Source organism: Magnolia sinica, chromosome 4, assembly GCF_029962835.1.
Source record: "Magnolia sinica isolate HGM2019 chromosome 4, MsV1, whole genome shotgun sequence".
NCBI lineage: Eukaryota > Viridiplantae > Streptophyta > Magnoliopsida > Magnoliales > Magnoliaceae > Magnolia > Magnolia sinica.
Window position 1 is genome coordinate 5,517,767 of NC_080576.1, and position 18,089 is coordinate 5,535,855.

Here is an 18,089-nt window from a genome sequence, read left to right on the forward strand (position 1 = left end):
AGCAATCCAAGGAACTTTCCCGAGCTTACACCAAAGACACACTTGCTCGGATTTAACTTCATTTGGAACTCTCGAAGGGTTATGAACATCTCTTCTAGGTCAACTATATGATCGGCCGTGTGTATACTTTTGACAAGCATGTCATCAATATATACTTCCATGGTTCGGCCGATTTACCGAGCAAACATCTTGTTCACTAATCACTGATAGGTCGCTCCAGCGTTCTTTAAACCAAATGACATCACACGGTAACAGTAGTCCTTTGTCAGTGACAAAGGTAGTCTTATGTTTATCATATTTATGCATTACAATTTGATTGTATCCAGAATAAGCATCCATAAAGCTAAGGAGTTTATGCCCTACCGTGCTATCTACCAGCTGATCGATTCTCGGAAAAGGGAAGCTATCCTTTGGGCATGCTTTGTTTAGGTCTGTATAGTCAATATAGACTCGTCACTTCTCATTGGCTTTTTCACAAGTATGACATTAGCTACCCATTAGTATATCTCCTCTATGAATTTGACCTCGAGGAGCTTGCTGATCTCTTCTTCAATGATAGCGTACCTTTCAGGGCCGAGGGGACCTCGTTTCTGTCAGATCGTCCTGTAGGTCGGATCAATGTTGAGTTGGTGAGTCATCACCGAAGGATTAATTCCTGGCATGTCTTCAGCATATCATCGAAGTAGAGCTATCAATTTGCCTTTTAGGGGAGACTGCAGAGACAAGCCAATCTGCACTGTTTTGGACTCGTCCGTCTCGACCAAAGGCACCAAGATAAGGTCCTCTACCAGTTTTCCTCGCTCGGGGGTCTCGGTATGAGGATCCAGCGATTCAATCGTGGATACCTCAGCTGGAGCTTTTACGGCCGTGGCATAGCAACGTCTTGCATCCTGTTAGTCATCTTTAACGATTCCTATTCCCGACTCGGTCGAGAATTTCATAGAAAGGTGGTAAGTCGACACTACAGCTTGGAGAAGACATAGAGAGGGTTGACCGAGTATCGCATTGTAAACTGACGGCTGATCGACTATCAAGAAGTCGACCGTTACTGTTGCTTGATGGGGAGGGCTCCCGGTAGTGAGAGGCAACAGAATGACTCCTTCAGGAAGTGTTCGTACTCCCGAGAAACTGATCAATGGGGTGTGAACCGGTCACAAAGCTGATCGTTCGATTCCCATTTTGTCGAATGCTTGAGTGAACAGTACATCTATAGACAACCCTGCATCGACGAGAATGCGGAATGCCTTTCGGTTTGCTATAGTCAGTGTGATGACCAATGCATCATCATGCAGATGATAAATGCCTCGAGTGTCTTCGTCGGTGAAGGATATGCAATATTTCTCTCCTTTTTTCTCCTTCGGGGGCCGGTTGATGTTCTTGATATGTTTTTTCCGAGCATTGTTTGAGTCGCCCTCGCCTTGGGGACCACTTACAATTGTTCGGATTTCCTCAGTGGATCAGTTATTACCCTGACATTCGTCTGTTGTCTCGGTTCTCTTGACATGCTCTTTGAGTCGGCCTTCTCGGATGAGCCTCTTGATTTCTTCTTTTAAGTGATAACAATCACTTATATTATGGCTATGATCGTGATGGTAATGGTAATATTTGTCCTTACTCCGTCAGTTCGGATTGCCTCGGAGTTTATTTGACCAATTGACGAATCCTTCACTCTTAATTTCTAACAATACCGGCTCTTGTGGCTTATTGAGTGGAGTGTATGTCGAAAACTTGTCATCGGGCCGCTTACCCGACCTACGCTCATCACGTGCCCGATCTTCCTTACGTTTCTTTTCACTGATTGAGTCAACTTCTTTTTTCACTGACTCTTTGGACGGGATTTTTGCGGTCTGGGAAACTTTGAGCATGATCCGGGTTTCCTCGGCATCTGCATACTTGTCTGACCGGGCCATGAATTTAGCCAGAGTCAGGGGCGGATTTTTGTCCAAGGACGCTAGGAACGGCTTATCCCTAACGCCTTACATGATCGAGTTAAGGGCAGTTTCGTCTGAATGCTTCCGGACTTGGAGCGACTCAAAGTTGAAACGCTTGATATAATCTTTCAGTAGTTCTCCCTCCTTCTGAACTATGTTGTTCAGATGCGCGAGCGGCTTCAGTTTCTTTTTCCCACCAATGAAGTTAATGAGGAAGGTGTCGCTGAGTTCCGTGAATGAGCTGATGGACTTCGGTTTTAACTGTTTGAAACAAAGTCGAGTTACGTCGGCCAGAGTAAGAGAGAAGGCTTGGCACATCATGACATTTGAGGCGTCATGCAGTTCCATATATGTTCTGAAGGATTCAATGTGCTCGGTCAGATCGGTCTTACCGGTGAAGGGTGTAATCTGCGGGAGACGAAATCGTTCGAGCAGCCAAGCTTGCATTATTTCTTCTATGAATGGAGACACTTTTGCCTCGGGCCTCATCAAGTGTGCATCGCGACCTTGTTTCATGTATGCAATCTCTTCTCATACTTCCCTCTTGAAGTTCTGGAGGTAGGCTTTCCAGGGTTCGTCGCTTTCTGCAGTCCCTTCAACCGGAGGCTTGCTGTGCCTTCTTCGATCTATTTCATGTCGAAGATAGTTGTTGGGCAGCAGAGCGGTTACGGAATGAGCGGGTACAGGCTCGGACGGGCCATGCTGCCGACTTTGCTGAGGGGCAAATTGCGGAGCAACATACTGGGGGTCGGCGAATTGCTATGGAGCGTTCATCCCTTGACCTTCTGTACGCGGCAGTAATGGGAGTTGCTGGCGATAAATTTGTTCTAACATTTACTTCATGACATTTATATCAGATCTAAGTTCCTGAACCTCTTTGTTCAATCGTCCATTGTCTCGATTCTGTTAAGTATTCCTAACCGCGGCAGAGGTTGTCGAACGAGCAGCGGAACCTAGTCGATTGTCGGGTTGATTCTGAGCACCTCAGGCTCCATTTGTACCCGGTCCTTCGGTTGCAGGCGGTCCAGTGACAGCGACCTCATTCGATTCATCTTGAACAATCCTTCTAGTTCTTGCTATTAAAACTTGTTTGAAGCTTCTGGATAGAGCCTGAAAAATGACTTTTCGTACTGTTTCCCACAAACGGTGCCAATCTATTAATGCAAAAAACCGGTGCGCTCTTCCTCTACCTGATACCTGCATAAGGAGAAGACACGAGAGACCTTGGCTAGAGTTGGGGACCCTCCGATGCTAAAGTCAGGGACAAGAATAGGTAGGAAGGTTTTTTGAGAGAGTTTTCTGCGTACCTTTTACCGTAGAGATTTCTTGTTCTTAGAGGAATGGAAGGGTCCCGTCGTGCAGGGATTCTCTTCTGTGTATCTCGAAGATTTGATTTGGTTGTAATCTGTTTATGGATTTTGTCCGATCTCGAGATCTTCGGAGCCGGGAATCCTTTTACAAGATTTTCGGGACGGTATTTGTGTTTACACCGTCTATTCATTGCTCGACTTGGCTTTAACCAACTCTGGTAATAACCGAGTCTCGGCTGGATGTAAGGATGAAGCTTTTTGCCTTCTGTCGAATGAGATAGGGTCAGTTTATAACCGATATCCTTTCTTAATCCGATAGCTGATACTATAACCGACCTAATATGAGACGGTTTTGCGGTCGGTCAGGGGACTTCTGGCATTTGGGCCTTAATCGGTCTCTTTAAACATTGCTGCCTCGTTATTCAAGTCAACTTTATGCGTATTATATATTTTGCTTATGGTTCATGATTCTATAGACCTCGGTCAGAGTTCGTTTCTCACCTTCTGAGCTAAGTCTCTCCTGGAGGCATTTGATTCTCTTGCCTCGGACACGCTTATTGCCTCGAAATCCCGGGCAGTATCAATAGAGTTGGTCCATTTCATAACCGGGTCTCCGGACTTGTCATATTTTTCCCCAACACGTTCACTCCTGGGCTTACCGTTGGTGGGCCACTGGCATAAGTCTGATGGTTTTAGTTTGATCAAAGTGGCCTAAAAATTGAACAATATGGATATTAGCGGTCACTGGTTCATGATCAAAGAGAAAGAAGTCCTTTAGTTGAACGGCTAGGATTTTCGTCTAGGTACAGTATGTGTGGCTGTGGCCCATCTACATCGGGCCAGAAAAGCCACGGCATGAGAGCACAGGGACTGGGCGAACCACAATTTCATGTGGTGCGGCGCGCTACGAAAACGGTCCTCATCAAGACACCTCCCATCCCACGTCGCGACTCGCGCGTTGCCCAAGCCGGCCGGACTCTCGCACTAATGAACTGAAAAGACGAAACTACCACCGGGGCAATTTGGTAAACCCTTCCCCTATAAATTGAAACCCTTACCTAGGGTTTTCTCATTCTTGCTTGCGTTACTCTCGAGAGCAGCCGCTGCAGAGGAGTCTCCACCAGATCTCAGTTTGTTTGAGGTAATTCCTTTCCCCAAACCTTAAATTTCATATTTTAGAGCGATCGCGAGTAGTTTTATTTCGTTTTTGGCTAGTTTTCGTAGTTTCTCTGGATCGATTTCGTTCTTGCTTTCGTTTGCCGTTTTTTCCCCATTGAATCTAGTGTGAGCACTTGTATTTTGATGCATGTTTCCAAATCCATGTTTGTGGTAGAAGGATCGGATGAAATATTTTTGTTATTTTAGTCTTTTGATGTGATTGTTTTTCTTTCGTTGGCTTTTGATGATTGTATGCTTCTGTATAGATTACTCGAAAATTTTTTCTTGTTCCACGATATGTTTGGATCTGGTTCTTGATTAATCTTTGTTGCGGCTTTTCTCAAATTTATTTATTTATTATTATTATTTTTGTTTAAGCCGGCGTATTTCCTGAAAGAATAAAAATCTCGTTATCCTTAGTACATCCCTGTTGATCTGTGTAACTTTCAGTAAGCGTTTCTCCGTATGCGTTGCTCTAGTATTTTGTTTAGCATCGATCTGTTCTTTAGATAGTTCAGTATCCTAAAAAATAAAGAAAATAGATGTAGTATGATAATCTGTTTTTTGTTTTCCTGATGGATTCTCTCTAATCCAGAGTCAGTTGCGATGGCTGAAAGAGGAAGAGTACGGTTACATTGTTTAGACGAGCATGTTACAAGTGATTGAGTTTAAATTTAGACTTATTGCTCGAACATTGGAACAGTGTTAAAACTCGTTGATTCGGCTTGGAACTTGGACTAGTCAACTTGAGATTCTGAGTTGATTTAGTTGGAGGCTCCTTCACAGATTTAGTTTTGCAAGGCTTGTTGTGTCCCATGATGACTTGCTTTCTTCTACAGAACTCGTGTTGATTAGAACATATCAAATGTTAAACCCTGGGTCAGATGATGGTTTCTTCTACCATGTTAAACCCACGTTTTCTGTGGCTTTCAGATCTCCCATGTAATGTGTCTCACTTATATATGCATGAGAATTCAGCTTTATATGCTGTATTTTTTGATTCTCATGGTTACTGGATCATTCTTTGGTGAGATTCTGGTTGCTAAAATCCTGTCATCTCACTATGAAATGTATAGATGGTGGATTAGGTTATTTGTCTTGGGCCATGCATTGCTTTGAATGGTGGTTTTGAATTGGGACTTTCCCGGAGATCAAAATTGATATGACTTGCCCAACTCATTCTGTTTTGCACTGCAGCCTTGTTTTGCTGCCAACAGAGACTGCAGTGGGCAATGAAGCACTGAAATGGAACGAATCGGAGCAAGTGATGATGGTTTCATTTTGGACTGCAACTGGCCTGGACACTGAAACTGTTATGACTTGTTCTGAATTTTTTTTCTTCATGTTTTTGCCTTTTTTGGGTCTGGCAATTTGGTTCATTGTGCACCAAAATAATTTGTGATTTTTGACCATGGTTGTGTAACAATTTGTGTACCAAAATATAAGAGCTCTCTTTTCTCATACAACATGAGGGAGCTCCATTTTGTGTTGATCCCAGAGCTTGTATTGTAAACTATGTTAAAATTAGAGCTTTTCCATGATGATAATGCAGGTTTACTTTATTGTTCTCTCCTTTTAGTGCATTTTATTATATTCCTTTGTATTCTTGGTGACCATTTCACACTCACTTAATTATGCTAGCCTGCAAGCTTACCTGTAACCACATACCTGTTTTGGGTATCTTTTTTCTCCACCATAAGGAGAACCATGCTTATGAGAACTTTCACCAACGACTAATTTCTGTGTAGGATTGCATGATGAGGCATGCTCTTCTGTCCATCAATGGATGGTAAATGAAAAATTTTATACGGCATTTGTCTGCTGGGCTATGATGTGTTGCCTCTGTTGTAATTCATAGTTTCATTACTCACATTTGCCAATGATGAGGTTATGTACTCATTGTGGTTAATTAGTGCTCTATTACCTTTGAACCATTTTTTATGAATTATGTTTTCTGATTTTTTTTTTTTAATTTAATTTTATTTTTATAAATGAAAATGGTCCAGCATCTGAGATAATGACACTTATTTTTAAGTTCATTGTCATTCATTTCAGCTATAAATATTTGTGGCACATGTATGGGATATCGACTGGTCATACATCCAGTCTAGCATTCACCCCAAAAATTGCAGAAGTTTGATGATTTCAGCTGCCAATTCAAAGTTGTTTTGCCTGATGATTCATAATAAGTGGCTTAACATTTTCTAACTATATCCTTCCAATCTCTGAATCTCTTCCAATTAGTTGTTATGAGCATTGGACCCATGTATTTTTTGTAGTGTGGCTTGCCCACTGTAGTGCCAGCAGATGAGTTAGCAGTTACATGTCTCCACAGGTGTGGTGATGGCATGCCTGATAACTTCGATACAGGCAACATCAGATGAGTCACCATTCACACGGCTCCACAAGTGTGGTGATAGCATGCCTGATAACTTAGATACATGCAATATACCCTGATACTTTCATAGTTAGAATCCTAAAGGCCTGTTTGTTTTTTATTTTCACCTTAAATGAAATGCAATGAGCATTTATTATTTACAGTGTAAATGTCAGACTTCATCATTGCTATTTTCACTGGTTTGAAATTTTTGTAATTTTCGTGAAATAAGGCATGATGCAAATCTGTCTGTTTGTTTTTCTAACTATGTGCAAGGATGGAAAGATGAAGTTCAAGGGCACAACTTTGTTAAATTATAGGATCTAATGAAGTGGGTTTATCGCATCTCTTTGGGCTCACTGTCATTTCTGTATCATAAATCTACACTGTTCATCTGTCTTCACAGCTAATATGATGACATGAATCCGATAATGTAGTCCACCTGATATCGATCAAAGGACCACAACAAATGAAAGTTGATGTGGATCTGCTGGTTTTTTTATTTTGCTTTAAAATAATGAATGGTATGGATCTGTCACATGGGCCTTGGATCTGGTCTCCTAAGATCTGGAAAATTAGATGGATGGTGTGAATCTTTCTCATACATCAAGATGAGGCCCACAGACGTTTTACATGTCAACACTGCTGTTTATATTTTCTCCCAGAATATGCTGCACCGCACTGCCAGATTCAAACCTGAAGTAGACCACACCACAGGCTGTACTTTGGAAGGTTTCAATGGTAGTTCAATCAATTCCCACTACTTTCTATGGTGTGGTCCACTTGATCAATGATGGTAGTTCAGTCAATACACAGTAGAAGTCACTACTGTGTATGTACACAAGTAAGGACACATCCGTGTCTGTCCTCATGCATGCCCAATTTCATGGTTTATTCTCACCATTGCTCTAAATTTCCATTTTTTTTATTATAAAACTTTTGCCTATAAGCTCCTTTGAAAGTGTACTGATGATCAGTCGATAGTGTTTTTGAGGCAGCACCAGTGTTATTGAGGACACTTCGATTGCTCCAATTGGGTTGATATTTACTTGGGAAGTGTTAGAAGATAATCAATTTTCTTTCACATTGTTAACTCAATTAAAAATAGGGTTGGTATGAATTTCAAGTTAGATGCTTATTTTCATCATGTATTTGATCAATAATATTTCATGTATTGGAAAGGAGGTTTTAATCTAATCGTTTCGATGTCAGAGTCACTAACTTGTTTGTGCAGAATATGATTTTGGTTTTTATCTCTTATTGTAAGCATGTATATTTATTTTTTCAGTTCTCATGCAGTTTTTAGCTTTTTTGGTTAATTTTGGTATTTGGATGACATGAATATCAGTTTTCTTTTCCAGCTTTTAGTTTTGCACGAAAGCTGTAATGGGTAAGGAGAAGGTTCACATCAATATTGTGGTCATTGGACATGTCGACTCCGGGAAGTCGACAACCACTGGGCATCTCATCTACAAGCTTGGAGGCATTGACAAGCGTGTGATTGAGAGGTTTGAGAAGGAAGCTGCTGAAATGAACAAGAGGTCATTCAAGTATGCTTGGGTGCTTGACAAGCTGAAGGCTGAGCGTGAGCGTGGTATCACCATCGATATTGCTCTCTGGAAGTTTGAGACTACTAAATACTACTGCACTGTCATCGATGCCCCAGGACATCGTGATTTCATTAAGAACATGATCACGGGTACATCCCAGGCTGACTGTGCTGTCCTCATCATTGACTCCACCACTGGTGGGTTTGAAGCTGGAATTTCAAAGGATGGCCAGACTCGTGAGCATGCATTGCTTGCCTTTACCCTCGGAGTCAAACAGATGATCTGCTGCTGCAACAAGGTTTGTATCCTCTCTCCATTAATATTTGCTTTTAGCCAGTGGTACTTTTTTTCTGCAATAAATTTCAGTTGTCTTTTCTGGGTATGGTTAGCATAATGCTCAATTAACTTTTTCAGAACTGTAAATAGTTAGGTTTAGGGTCTGTTTGGGCAGATGATCCTACAAAATTGGGGTTAAGCCCAATCCTGATTTTGGTAGGGCCCTTCCACATCAGATTTGCCTAAAGTGGTTGCTTTCCCCTTCATAAGTGCAATTACTTAGGTTCTAGAAAAAAAAGCATGAAATGCTGCTGCCTTTTGCATTCACATGGAAGAAAGCGGCATGTGGCCTGCAAAAATCCGGGATTAGGCTTAATCTTGATTGTGCAGCATCGCCTACCCAATTGAACCCTAAATCTTTTCCCCATCCATAACGTGGTAAGTCCATGTTGAATATGCTTCTTGTCTTTTTCTAAAAAAATAGATTGCATTTGCTCAATTATCTTTTTCAAAGCTGTAATTTGTTATGTTTTTCATGAAATTCCCATCCATTTCTAAGCATATCATCTTCCAAGGATTGACAGTAATGTATATCCAGTTCATGCTCTCTCTTTTCCTGAAGCATAGAAACCAAAATCAAAAGAGATTTATTTTTTTTTGTTCGGCTTAACCAAATGTAGTAACCATATGTTGGATATGCTCATCTGTTCCACATCATAGTTTGTTGATTATACTATGTGTGCTATTTATTTTGTAGCGAGGCATGTAAACTCAGTGATTACTGGGTCTTTTAAGTTCATTCCTTATTGATTGATCATTGGTCCCTGCCATCTCTCTTCATCACCTTTGTCTAAAAATGGTAATGTGATGGCTTCTTGATTGGTGGTTGTGCTGTGTTGACAGATGGATGCCACCACTCCAAAGTATTCAAAGGCAAGGTATGATGAAATCGTGAAGGAAGTCTCTTCCTACCTCAAGAAAGTTGGATACAACCCAGACAAAATCCCCTTTGTCCCAATCTCTGGTTTTGAGGGTGACAACATGATTGAGAGGTCTACCAACCTCGACTGGTACAAGGGCCCTACCCTCCTTGATGCCCTGGACTTGATCTCAGAGCCCAAGCGTCCTACAGACAAGCCACTCAGACTTCCCTTGCAAGATGTCTACAAAATTGGTGGCATTGGAACTGTCCCTGTTGGACGTGTTGAGACTGGAGTCCTCAAACCTGGCATGGTTGTCACCTTTGGCCCAACTGGTCTCACCACTGAAGTCAAGTCTGTGGAGATGCATCATGAGGCGCTCCAAGAGGCCCTTCCCGGTGACAATGTTGGCTTTAATGTCAAGAATGTCGCTGTCAAGGATCTGAAGCGTGGGTTTGTTGCCTCCAACTCTAAGGACGACCCAGCTAGGGAGGCTGCCAACTTTACCTCACAAGTTATCATCATGAACCACCCTGGGCAGATTGGGAATGGGTATGCCCCCGTCCTCGATTGCCACACTTCCCACATAGCTGTCAAGTTTGGTGAGATACTGACCAAGATTGACCGTCGGTCGGGCAAGGAGCTGGAGAAGGAGCCCAAGTTCTTGAAGAATGGAGATGCTGGGTTCGTGAAGATGATTCCAACCAAGCCGATGGTGGTGGAGACTTTCTCTGAGTACCCACCTCTCGGTCGGTTTGCCGTCAGGGACATGAGGCAGACAGTTGCAGTGGGTGTCATCAAGAGTGTGGAGAAGAAGGATCCATCTGGTGCCAAGGTCACCAAGTCTGCTGCAAAGAAGAAGTGAATCGAGAAGAAATGTGTGACAGAGGAGTTGGGTGTTGGTATTGGTCTTAGTAGTTTGTGTTTTTGTTGCTGCAGTTTTGAGTCAAGTAGTGCAGTGTCGAGCGTTTGGATGCAGAATTGGGTGCTCGATCGACGGTGGCATAGGTAAGTGTGCTTCTCTCCTTTTCCTTGCTTTAAAAGACTCATATTTTGGCGTGGATTTTATGTTTACTAAACAAAATCGGATGATGACTATGGAGTTTCTGTTTGAATCAAGCAAAAATAAACGTGTTTTGGATTATTACTATTATTTCTATTCACGGTAGTAAATTGAAGAAGTACGCTTTGATCACTGGTTCAGCGACCAAGACAGTGTCCTTAATTGGTTGGTGTGAGAACCACACTAACATTTGTTCAAGGATTGCCAGGTGAGTTTATATATATATATATATATATATATATATATATATATATATATATATATATGGGAAAAGGTACCATGCGCTCGACCTCACTATAAGCTCCCGTGAGGTCGAGCTGTGTGGGCCCCACCGTGATGCATGTCGACCATCAACACCGTGCATTTGATGGGTCCCCTTTAAATTATGGGATATCCCATAAATCAGCCGTATACGGAACTCAGGTGGGCTATACCATCTAAAATCATGTGAAGACACCGTTAAAACATATAAAAGCAATTGGTGGGGCCGACCTGAAATTTGCTTGCGTCTGAAACTTGGTCTGAACCCTCATCCAAGTGGGACACACATAATGGATGGGCTGGATTTGCAAACCACATCTCGGTGGGCCCAAAAAATGATTATGAATGTTTTAATGGTGCACGGCCCCTCTCCACTTCTGTATGTGGTGTGGGCCACACAAGTCACGGATTGACTTGATTTTTGAGACCTAGGCCCACCATGGAATGGTGCATCTGACTGATGGGGTAGATGTTAGAAACGCACCACGGTGGAGCGTTGGGATTGAGTAGCAGGGCATTTAGTTCTTTCCTATGCGCCTATTAGGAAGCTCTGGAGCGTGACCAGCAGCCTGAAGTACCCCCGCTCTCTCTGCCCTTCCATGCGCAGTTTCCTTCCTCTCTCTAGGGATCGCTATCCAGCGCCCACACAGCTCGACCTCATGGGATGGACTTACGCATAGTACCTTTTCCCTACACACACACACACACACAGAAGTATATGTTGTCGGTTTGGATTGAAAGTTATGCAAATGCCTGATATAGAGTCCCACACTGGATAACCAAGATTGATGGGTTACCATATTTTGATGATTAGCTGTGCCATCTGTGATTTTTACGAACGTACGAACCTGCTGGTTACTACCTAATCTGTTGGGTGGAAGTATATGTTGTCGGTTTGGATCGAAAGTTATGCAAATGCCTCCCACACTGGATAACCAAGATTCATGGGTTACCATATTTTGATGTTTAGCTGTGCCATCTGTGATCATACCCCCCATATAGAGGGAGGATTTTGTGTGGGTAGAAATGATCGGGTAGAAATGATCTAAGATTTTGCAACCGTTCCTGTGATTTTACAATGCGGTAGCCACTCACACAGCTTTTGCCACTCACACATCATCATTGCTCGCTTGATAATTTAGCTAATCATGTTTGTAGAGATGTTTTCATGATGTAAAGAACGGTTCAATTGGTGATTGCATAAATGGGTGGTAAAACGTGAAAACAAGTAGTGGACACTGTTTGCTTGGGTTTTATAATCTATCATCAATCCGGACACCCATGAACTACGAAAGCCTTTTGCAATGTATATATTCATGGGATTCTTTGCCCGTGAGTTCAGTCCCATATATGCATGGGATCCTTCGCCTGTGAGTTTGGACGGAGTTTTTCTTTGCAGCGCTCATTATCCACAATGATGGCCGTATATTGATGGGATTCTATATTTTCCGAGCATCGATTAAGTGATGTCAGTACGGGCACCTTAAGTGATGTCAGTACGGGCACCGCATGCGGGGGGGGGGGGGGGGGGGTTGGTGGTGGTGACCCAATTACTTGGCAAAAGGAGGGCAGGATGAACAGGAATTTCGTGTTATGAAGCCATTCCAGTATATTGTATCATCTGCGTCCATCTAGCTTTTGTTAGACAATCATATCTATTGAAATGACTGCAATTATGGATCCATATGAGGTAATGGTGATTATGGCCGTTCGGATTGCAACCGGAAAAAATAAGTGGAGAAAGTTAAATGGCACCTATTCACCCTAATTATGATAGTTGTGGATTCATATGCTACTCGAAATATCATGATGAGGTAAGAATATGGGTGCAAATGGGTTGGGTCAACACAACGGGCTATTGGACCCAACAGAAAGCTAGTTGGTTTCTGTTCCAAAACTTAGAGCCACGAGCATGTCTGGGTCTTTACCCGAATTACTAAATCAATTGGGTCTGGCATCCTTTCAATATTTGACCTGACCCGACCTGGAAACAGTTTTTAAATGGATTCCACCCAGGCTAGGCCCATGCCCCAGACACAAGAAAAAGCAGTTTCCTGGTTACCCATACACTACTGTGGGACAATATGGACGGTGCAAGATGGACAATATATCAAAAATTACAGTAATTAGACTCTCCTAATATTTTATTTTACTTGTTGAATTTGCACCGCTGGCCATTTTATCTTTTGCGTCCGTGGTGGCAGGACTCTGTAGGGCCCACTGTGATATATGTTTTATCCACTGCCCATCCGTTAATAGAAGAATATCCTCAAGAGGGGATTGAACACCTACCGTTGAAAATATCTTGGGGCCACAGCAGTTTTGGATCAAGATGATGTTTGCATTTTCCCCGTGGACTCTAGGAAGGTTTCAATGGTGCATGTCATTATACCCATTGGTTTCTGTGGTATGGTCCACTTTAGCTTTGGATATGATTCAATTTTTGGGCTCGTGACAAAACGGATGGATGCCGTACTGAAATTACAAATGTCATGGTGCGCCTCAGAAATAGTACGGTACTACCCTCACCAGGACATGGCTAGAGACCGACGGTCCTGTCAGGGCTCTGTGGGACCGTTGAACTGGTGCGTCATCACGTTAGTAAGCCATATCCTCCTAGTCTAAAGCAAGAGGAGTGACTCTGTTAGCCATACGATTGTGACCTGCAGCATTTTGACACAGAGTCGCCCATCTACAGTTTTTTCTAATTACTATGCCTTTCAGCCTCCAACAAACTGGTGGTGGTGGTCCACCAGAGCAACGGTTCCAAACCGTTACAAACGTGAGCATTTTTCACGTGAACATTCTTTTAATACGAATTTTAACAAAACGTCTTCTCCATCTTTATCAACAGATTGAGATTCTACAAATATCGGTCGGTCAATATTGGATGCTGTCTCAAATGGTCGAGCTTTTCCCTAACGTCTAAATGATGGGGGATGGTCAGTCATTGTCTACAGCACGCCGAAGGCAGTCACCATTTTCACCTTGTGTCGCAATGCACCATGACCTTCAGTTTCCATTGTACTTGTTCTCTGATGGCCCCCACTACTAATGGACCCTGCCCTGATCTGATACATATTATGGGTATTCCAAATTCATGAGGGGCCATCGATAAACGCTCTGGATCACTGTATCATGTCCTCCTAGGTAGGTCAAATCCAACCACTGAAATCATGGAACCTGCTGTGGATGGTTCACTGACCTGGAATCAGATTGATTGAATGGATCGTAATCAATGATTAATGGACATTTTCTTATTGAAGTTTCAACATTTATTTTCTTTTTCAAATCTTTTAGACGCCCCCAGTTGGCCGTTCGGATATAGTCGAGTCCACCGAATTCCCACCATTGGGCTAATACCCACCATTGGGCTAGTTGGGACATCAACGCCGTCTAAATCTTGATTTGGAAAAAACCGTTGAATAATCTTGTTTTTAGGGTTATTTATTTATTAATAACCCTATAAATTCAATAACAGGCTATTTATCTTCGTAGTTTAAGATTTTATCTTCAAATTATTGGAACACTTTTCCCATAATTTCTCCCTTCTTTACTCCCATTTTCTCAATTTTTTTTCTCTCCCATCCTCTCTTCCTCTAGTGTATGCTTAAAATGAATTTAAATATCTTTGTAAGAGTACTCTGGCATCCTTCCAAGACCCGACATCCCCTCTAAATGTGCTCATGCTTATCCATCCCAATTGATGATCTTCAAAGAAACAGTACAAAATGCAAATACTTACCAGTCAACTTATGCTAAATTTGCTCAACCAGAACCCAGCTTCCCTTTTTTGTTTTTGTTTTTTCATTTTTCTAAAACGCAGGCAATCATACCACAGTTGATTTTTACTACAATGGATACTCGAACCTATAATCTTGTGTTTATTTATTTATTTATTTTTTTACGGTTAGCTTGTTAGTACACACCCATGTCATTACACACACTCCATGTTAGCCACCCCTTCCCGTGAGTCTACCACTCAGGCGTGAGTAAGGACCCAAACCCAACTTGATTTCAAGTCAAGTAAGAGTTTTCCAACCCTAACCTGACCCAAGGGTCTGTTTGGGAGCATGGATTTGGAATCCTCTTGTTATATTTGGCTCCATGAATTCAAAAGTGACTATGCATAGTATATTTATACTAGTTTAAATTTAATTACTAAATCAGCTTTAATATTTTTTAATTAGTGTACATATGTATTATTTGATACAATGGTTGTAATAAGCCCATTGAAATATATACTTTGCTTGAAAATGATGAAATATCAAGTCTTAGATGGGTCACAAGCACTAGATCACACCTGAGTGACTAACCAACGATTTTTAACCGTTGATTTACATGGATAGTGTTTGTAGCACACAAATTATCCTATTGAAGTAATTATAGTGATGCAATTGATAATATGATTATTTTGGGATATCAACAGTAGGCCATGTGCCCAATAGATTATTAGTATAGTGACACACATGTTACATATACAAGTCTTAGAAAGATTTTAGATTATTATTATTTTTTTTAAAAAGCCCAATCCGAGCATCATGTGAGTCACATGCATAGTGTAAATTGATAGTTAATGCTTTGATTTCAAGCCATCTAATTATTCATGTATTATGTGGCCCACTCAAAGTGTGAAATGGCCTGATTTTTTTTTGGTAAAAAAATCCAAGCAGTTTGTACCATGACTAAAAACTTCGATGTGGCACAAACTTTCCTTATGCACAAATGAAAATGTGGCAAAGGCATTGCACATGTGCCTGTCAGGGTGCAGAGGGCTTCAATGCCTGTGATCCAATTTTCTTTGAAATTGTGAAAAGTGAAAAATAATAAAATATAAAGATCTCTGGTTACTTTTGTCATTTTTCTAACAACTTTCAGTTAAAAGTCTTCAAAACAGCCCTAAATATGGAGTCATTTCACAGATATTCCCATTTTGGTTTAAGATTTAAGACCCATAGAAAGTGGGTCCCATGATCAGGACCATTTATTTGAAAATGAACCGTAGATTGATAAAGTTTCTAGATGGCCCACTTTGAATGTCAAACAGAACGGATAGCCATATAAATAGTGTTTTTCAAATGGATATGAAAATCAAAGCAGTTAACGGTCAACAGTCAGCAGGAAAAAGCTGATATAATCGATACTTCCAATTCGTGGGACACTTATGGACAGGTTCATCTAGTCGGATGGTCTGGATCCACTGATTGCAACTGCCACGTGGAAGCAAATGGGTAGCGTATGGTTTTGTCATAACGAGAACTCTCACGAGAGCGAGGAACTAATCCGCAATCGTGAAGTTTGCTTATGCATAAGATTATTTGAATGATCAGATGATCCAAACCATAGATCTGATGGGCCATATTGCAAGTGGATAATGTCCTTGAAATGGGCCCTTCGATATCTTTTTTATTTTTAAAATTTTTTTAATTTTGTCTTTTATTGAATGTGGACCATTGCTTTACCTCTTCTCTTAACCATCCATTTGTGGTCCGCTAATGGCCCCAAGATATATCAACAGTGGGCATTCTTTCTCACCTTTTCTTGTCGTGTGGCTCACCTGAGCTTCGAATCTGCCTCATTTTTTCACCCATGACAGATGGACAGGGTAGATTTGTCACGCACACAATATTTGGCCCCACAAATGTTTCAATGGTCGGCGTTCTATCTCCAGTCCTTCCTATTCGTGTGGCCCACTTGAGCTTTGTATCTGCCTCATTTTTTGGACCCATGTCCTCACATGAGATGACAAATCCGATGGACAGGGTGGATTTGTCACAAACATCATGGTGAATGCCACCACAGCACTAGACTTAAACGTCTAAAGGCCCCACTGGTCACGTTTAACTGACTATAAAATGTTGATTTCCGTGCAACTCTCACCTGACTGACGTTGGGCCCACCTTGATTTTTATGAGAAATCCATGCATGGCCTCGAACAGAAGTCATATCCAAGTCTCAAAAATGACCCCCCATTGGGACCTAATGGTGGGCATTCTTTCCCTCTATTTCCTTTCATGTGTTTCATTTGAGCTTAGGATCTGCCTCATTTTTGGACCCATGCCCTAAAATGAGCTTAAAAACAGTTTGACCGGTCCATTTTTCAAAATAATATGTGGCCTACCAATATTTCAACGATGGCATTCAATCCCCAATCTTCATTGTTCGTGTTGACCCCTTGACTATTGTATGGGCTTCATTTTTTTAATCCATACCCTAAAATTAGTTGGAAGACCACATGCTGCTCCTGCTTCAGGCTAAGTTCTTGTAGGAACCTCTTCATCTAAAGCATCTCTTTACATGCCTCTGTGACCGCAATGTACTCGACCTTTGTCGTTGATAATACTACAAGCTTCTGTAGCTTGCTTTGCCAAGAGATTGCCCCCTGCAATTGTGAACATGAACCCCGATATATATTTCCTGGAGTTTATGTCACATGTCATATTTGCATCTGTGTAGCCTTCTAACATAGGTTTTCTGTCACCATAGCATAGGCTCAACTTGGATGAGCTTATTAGATACCGCAATATCCATTTCACCACTGCCCAATTTTCTTTACCAGGATTGGCAAGATACCGGCTGACAATGCCAATTGCATATGCTATTTCTGGGTGCGTATACATCATAACATACATCAGACTTCCTAGCGCTGACGTGTAGGGTATCTTCCTCATCTCATCCACCTCTGCCTTCGTGCTTGGACACTGCTTGTCACTCAATTTAAAGTGACCATTCAGTGGAGTATTGACCGACTTCGCTGCATTCATATTGATTCGCTTTAGGACTTTTTCAATATACCGCTCTTGTAACAACCAAAGCTTTCTGCTGCTTCTGTCACAAGTTATCTTCATTATTCCTAGGATCTGTTTAGCCGGGCCCAAGTCTTTCATCGTAAATAACTTTCCCAACTCCTGTTTTAGCCTGTTAATCTTCTTGATGTCTTTATCCATGATGAGCATATCATTAACGTATAATAGCAGAACTAAGAAATCACCATCTGAGAACTTTTGTGTGAATACACAGTTGTCCGACTCCGTTCTGTCATATCCATGCTTTAACATGAACGAGTCGAACTTCCTGTACTATTATCTTGGAGCTTGTTTCAGCCCATATAAGCTCTTCCTAAGCCTACACACCATATGCTCTTTGCCCTTGACCTCGAACCCCTCTGGTTGGTGTATGTAGATCTCTTCTTTGAGGTCACCATGGAGAAAGACAGTTTTAACATCTAATTGCTTTATCTCCA

At 41.7% G+C, this 18,089-nt stretch overlaps 1 protein-coding gene across 1 annotated transcript; it reads left to right on the forward strand.

Annotated features, from left to right (window-relative positions):
- The first annotated feature begins 4,225 nt into the window (after positions 1–4,225).
- Positions 4,226–10,669, forward strand: LOC131242244 (elongation factor 1-alpha). The gene is made up of 3 exons (XM_058240764.1): positions 4,226–4,382; positions 8,138–8,624; positions 9,506–10,669. Exons 2-3 carry the CDS (start codon positions 8,163–8,165, stop codon positions 10,385–10,387), a joined length of 1,344 nt encoding a protein of 447 aa, XP_058096747.1. The 5' UTR covers positions 4,226–4,382; positions 8,138–8,162; the 3' UTR covers positions 10,388–10,669.
- The last annotated feature ends 7,420 nt before the right edge of the window (positions 10,670–18,089 follow it).

Bases quoted from the DNA above. Each gene is read 5' to 3' on its own strand.
- LOC131242244 (XM_058240764.1), top strand. From the start codon at position 8,163: ATGGGTAAGGAGAAGGTTCACATCAATATTGTGGTCATTGGACATGTC. The intron at 8,625-9,505 runs GTTTGTATCCTC...CTGTGTTGACAG, and splicing joins TGATCTGCTGCTGCAACAAG to ATGGATGCCACCACTCCAAA.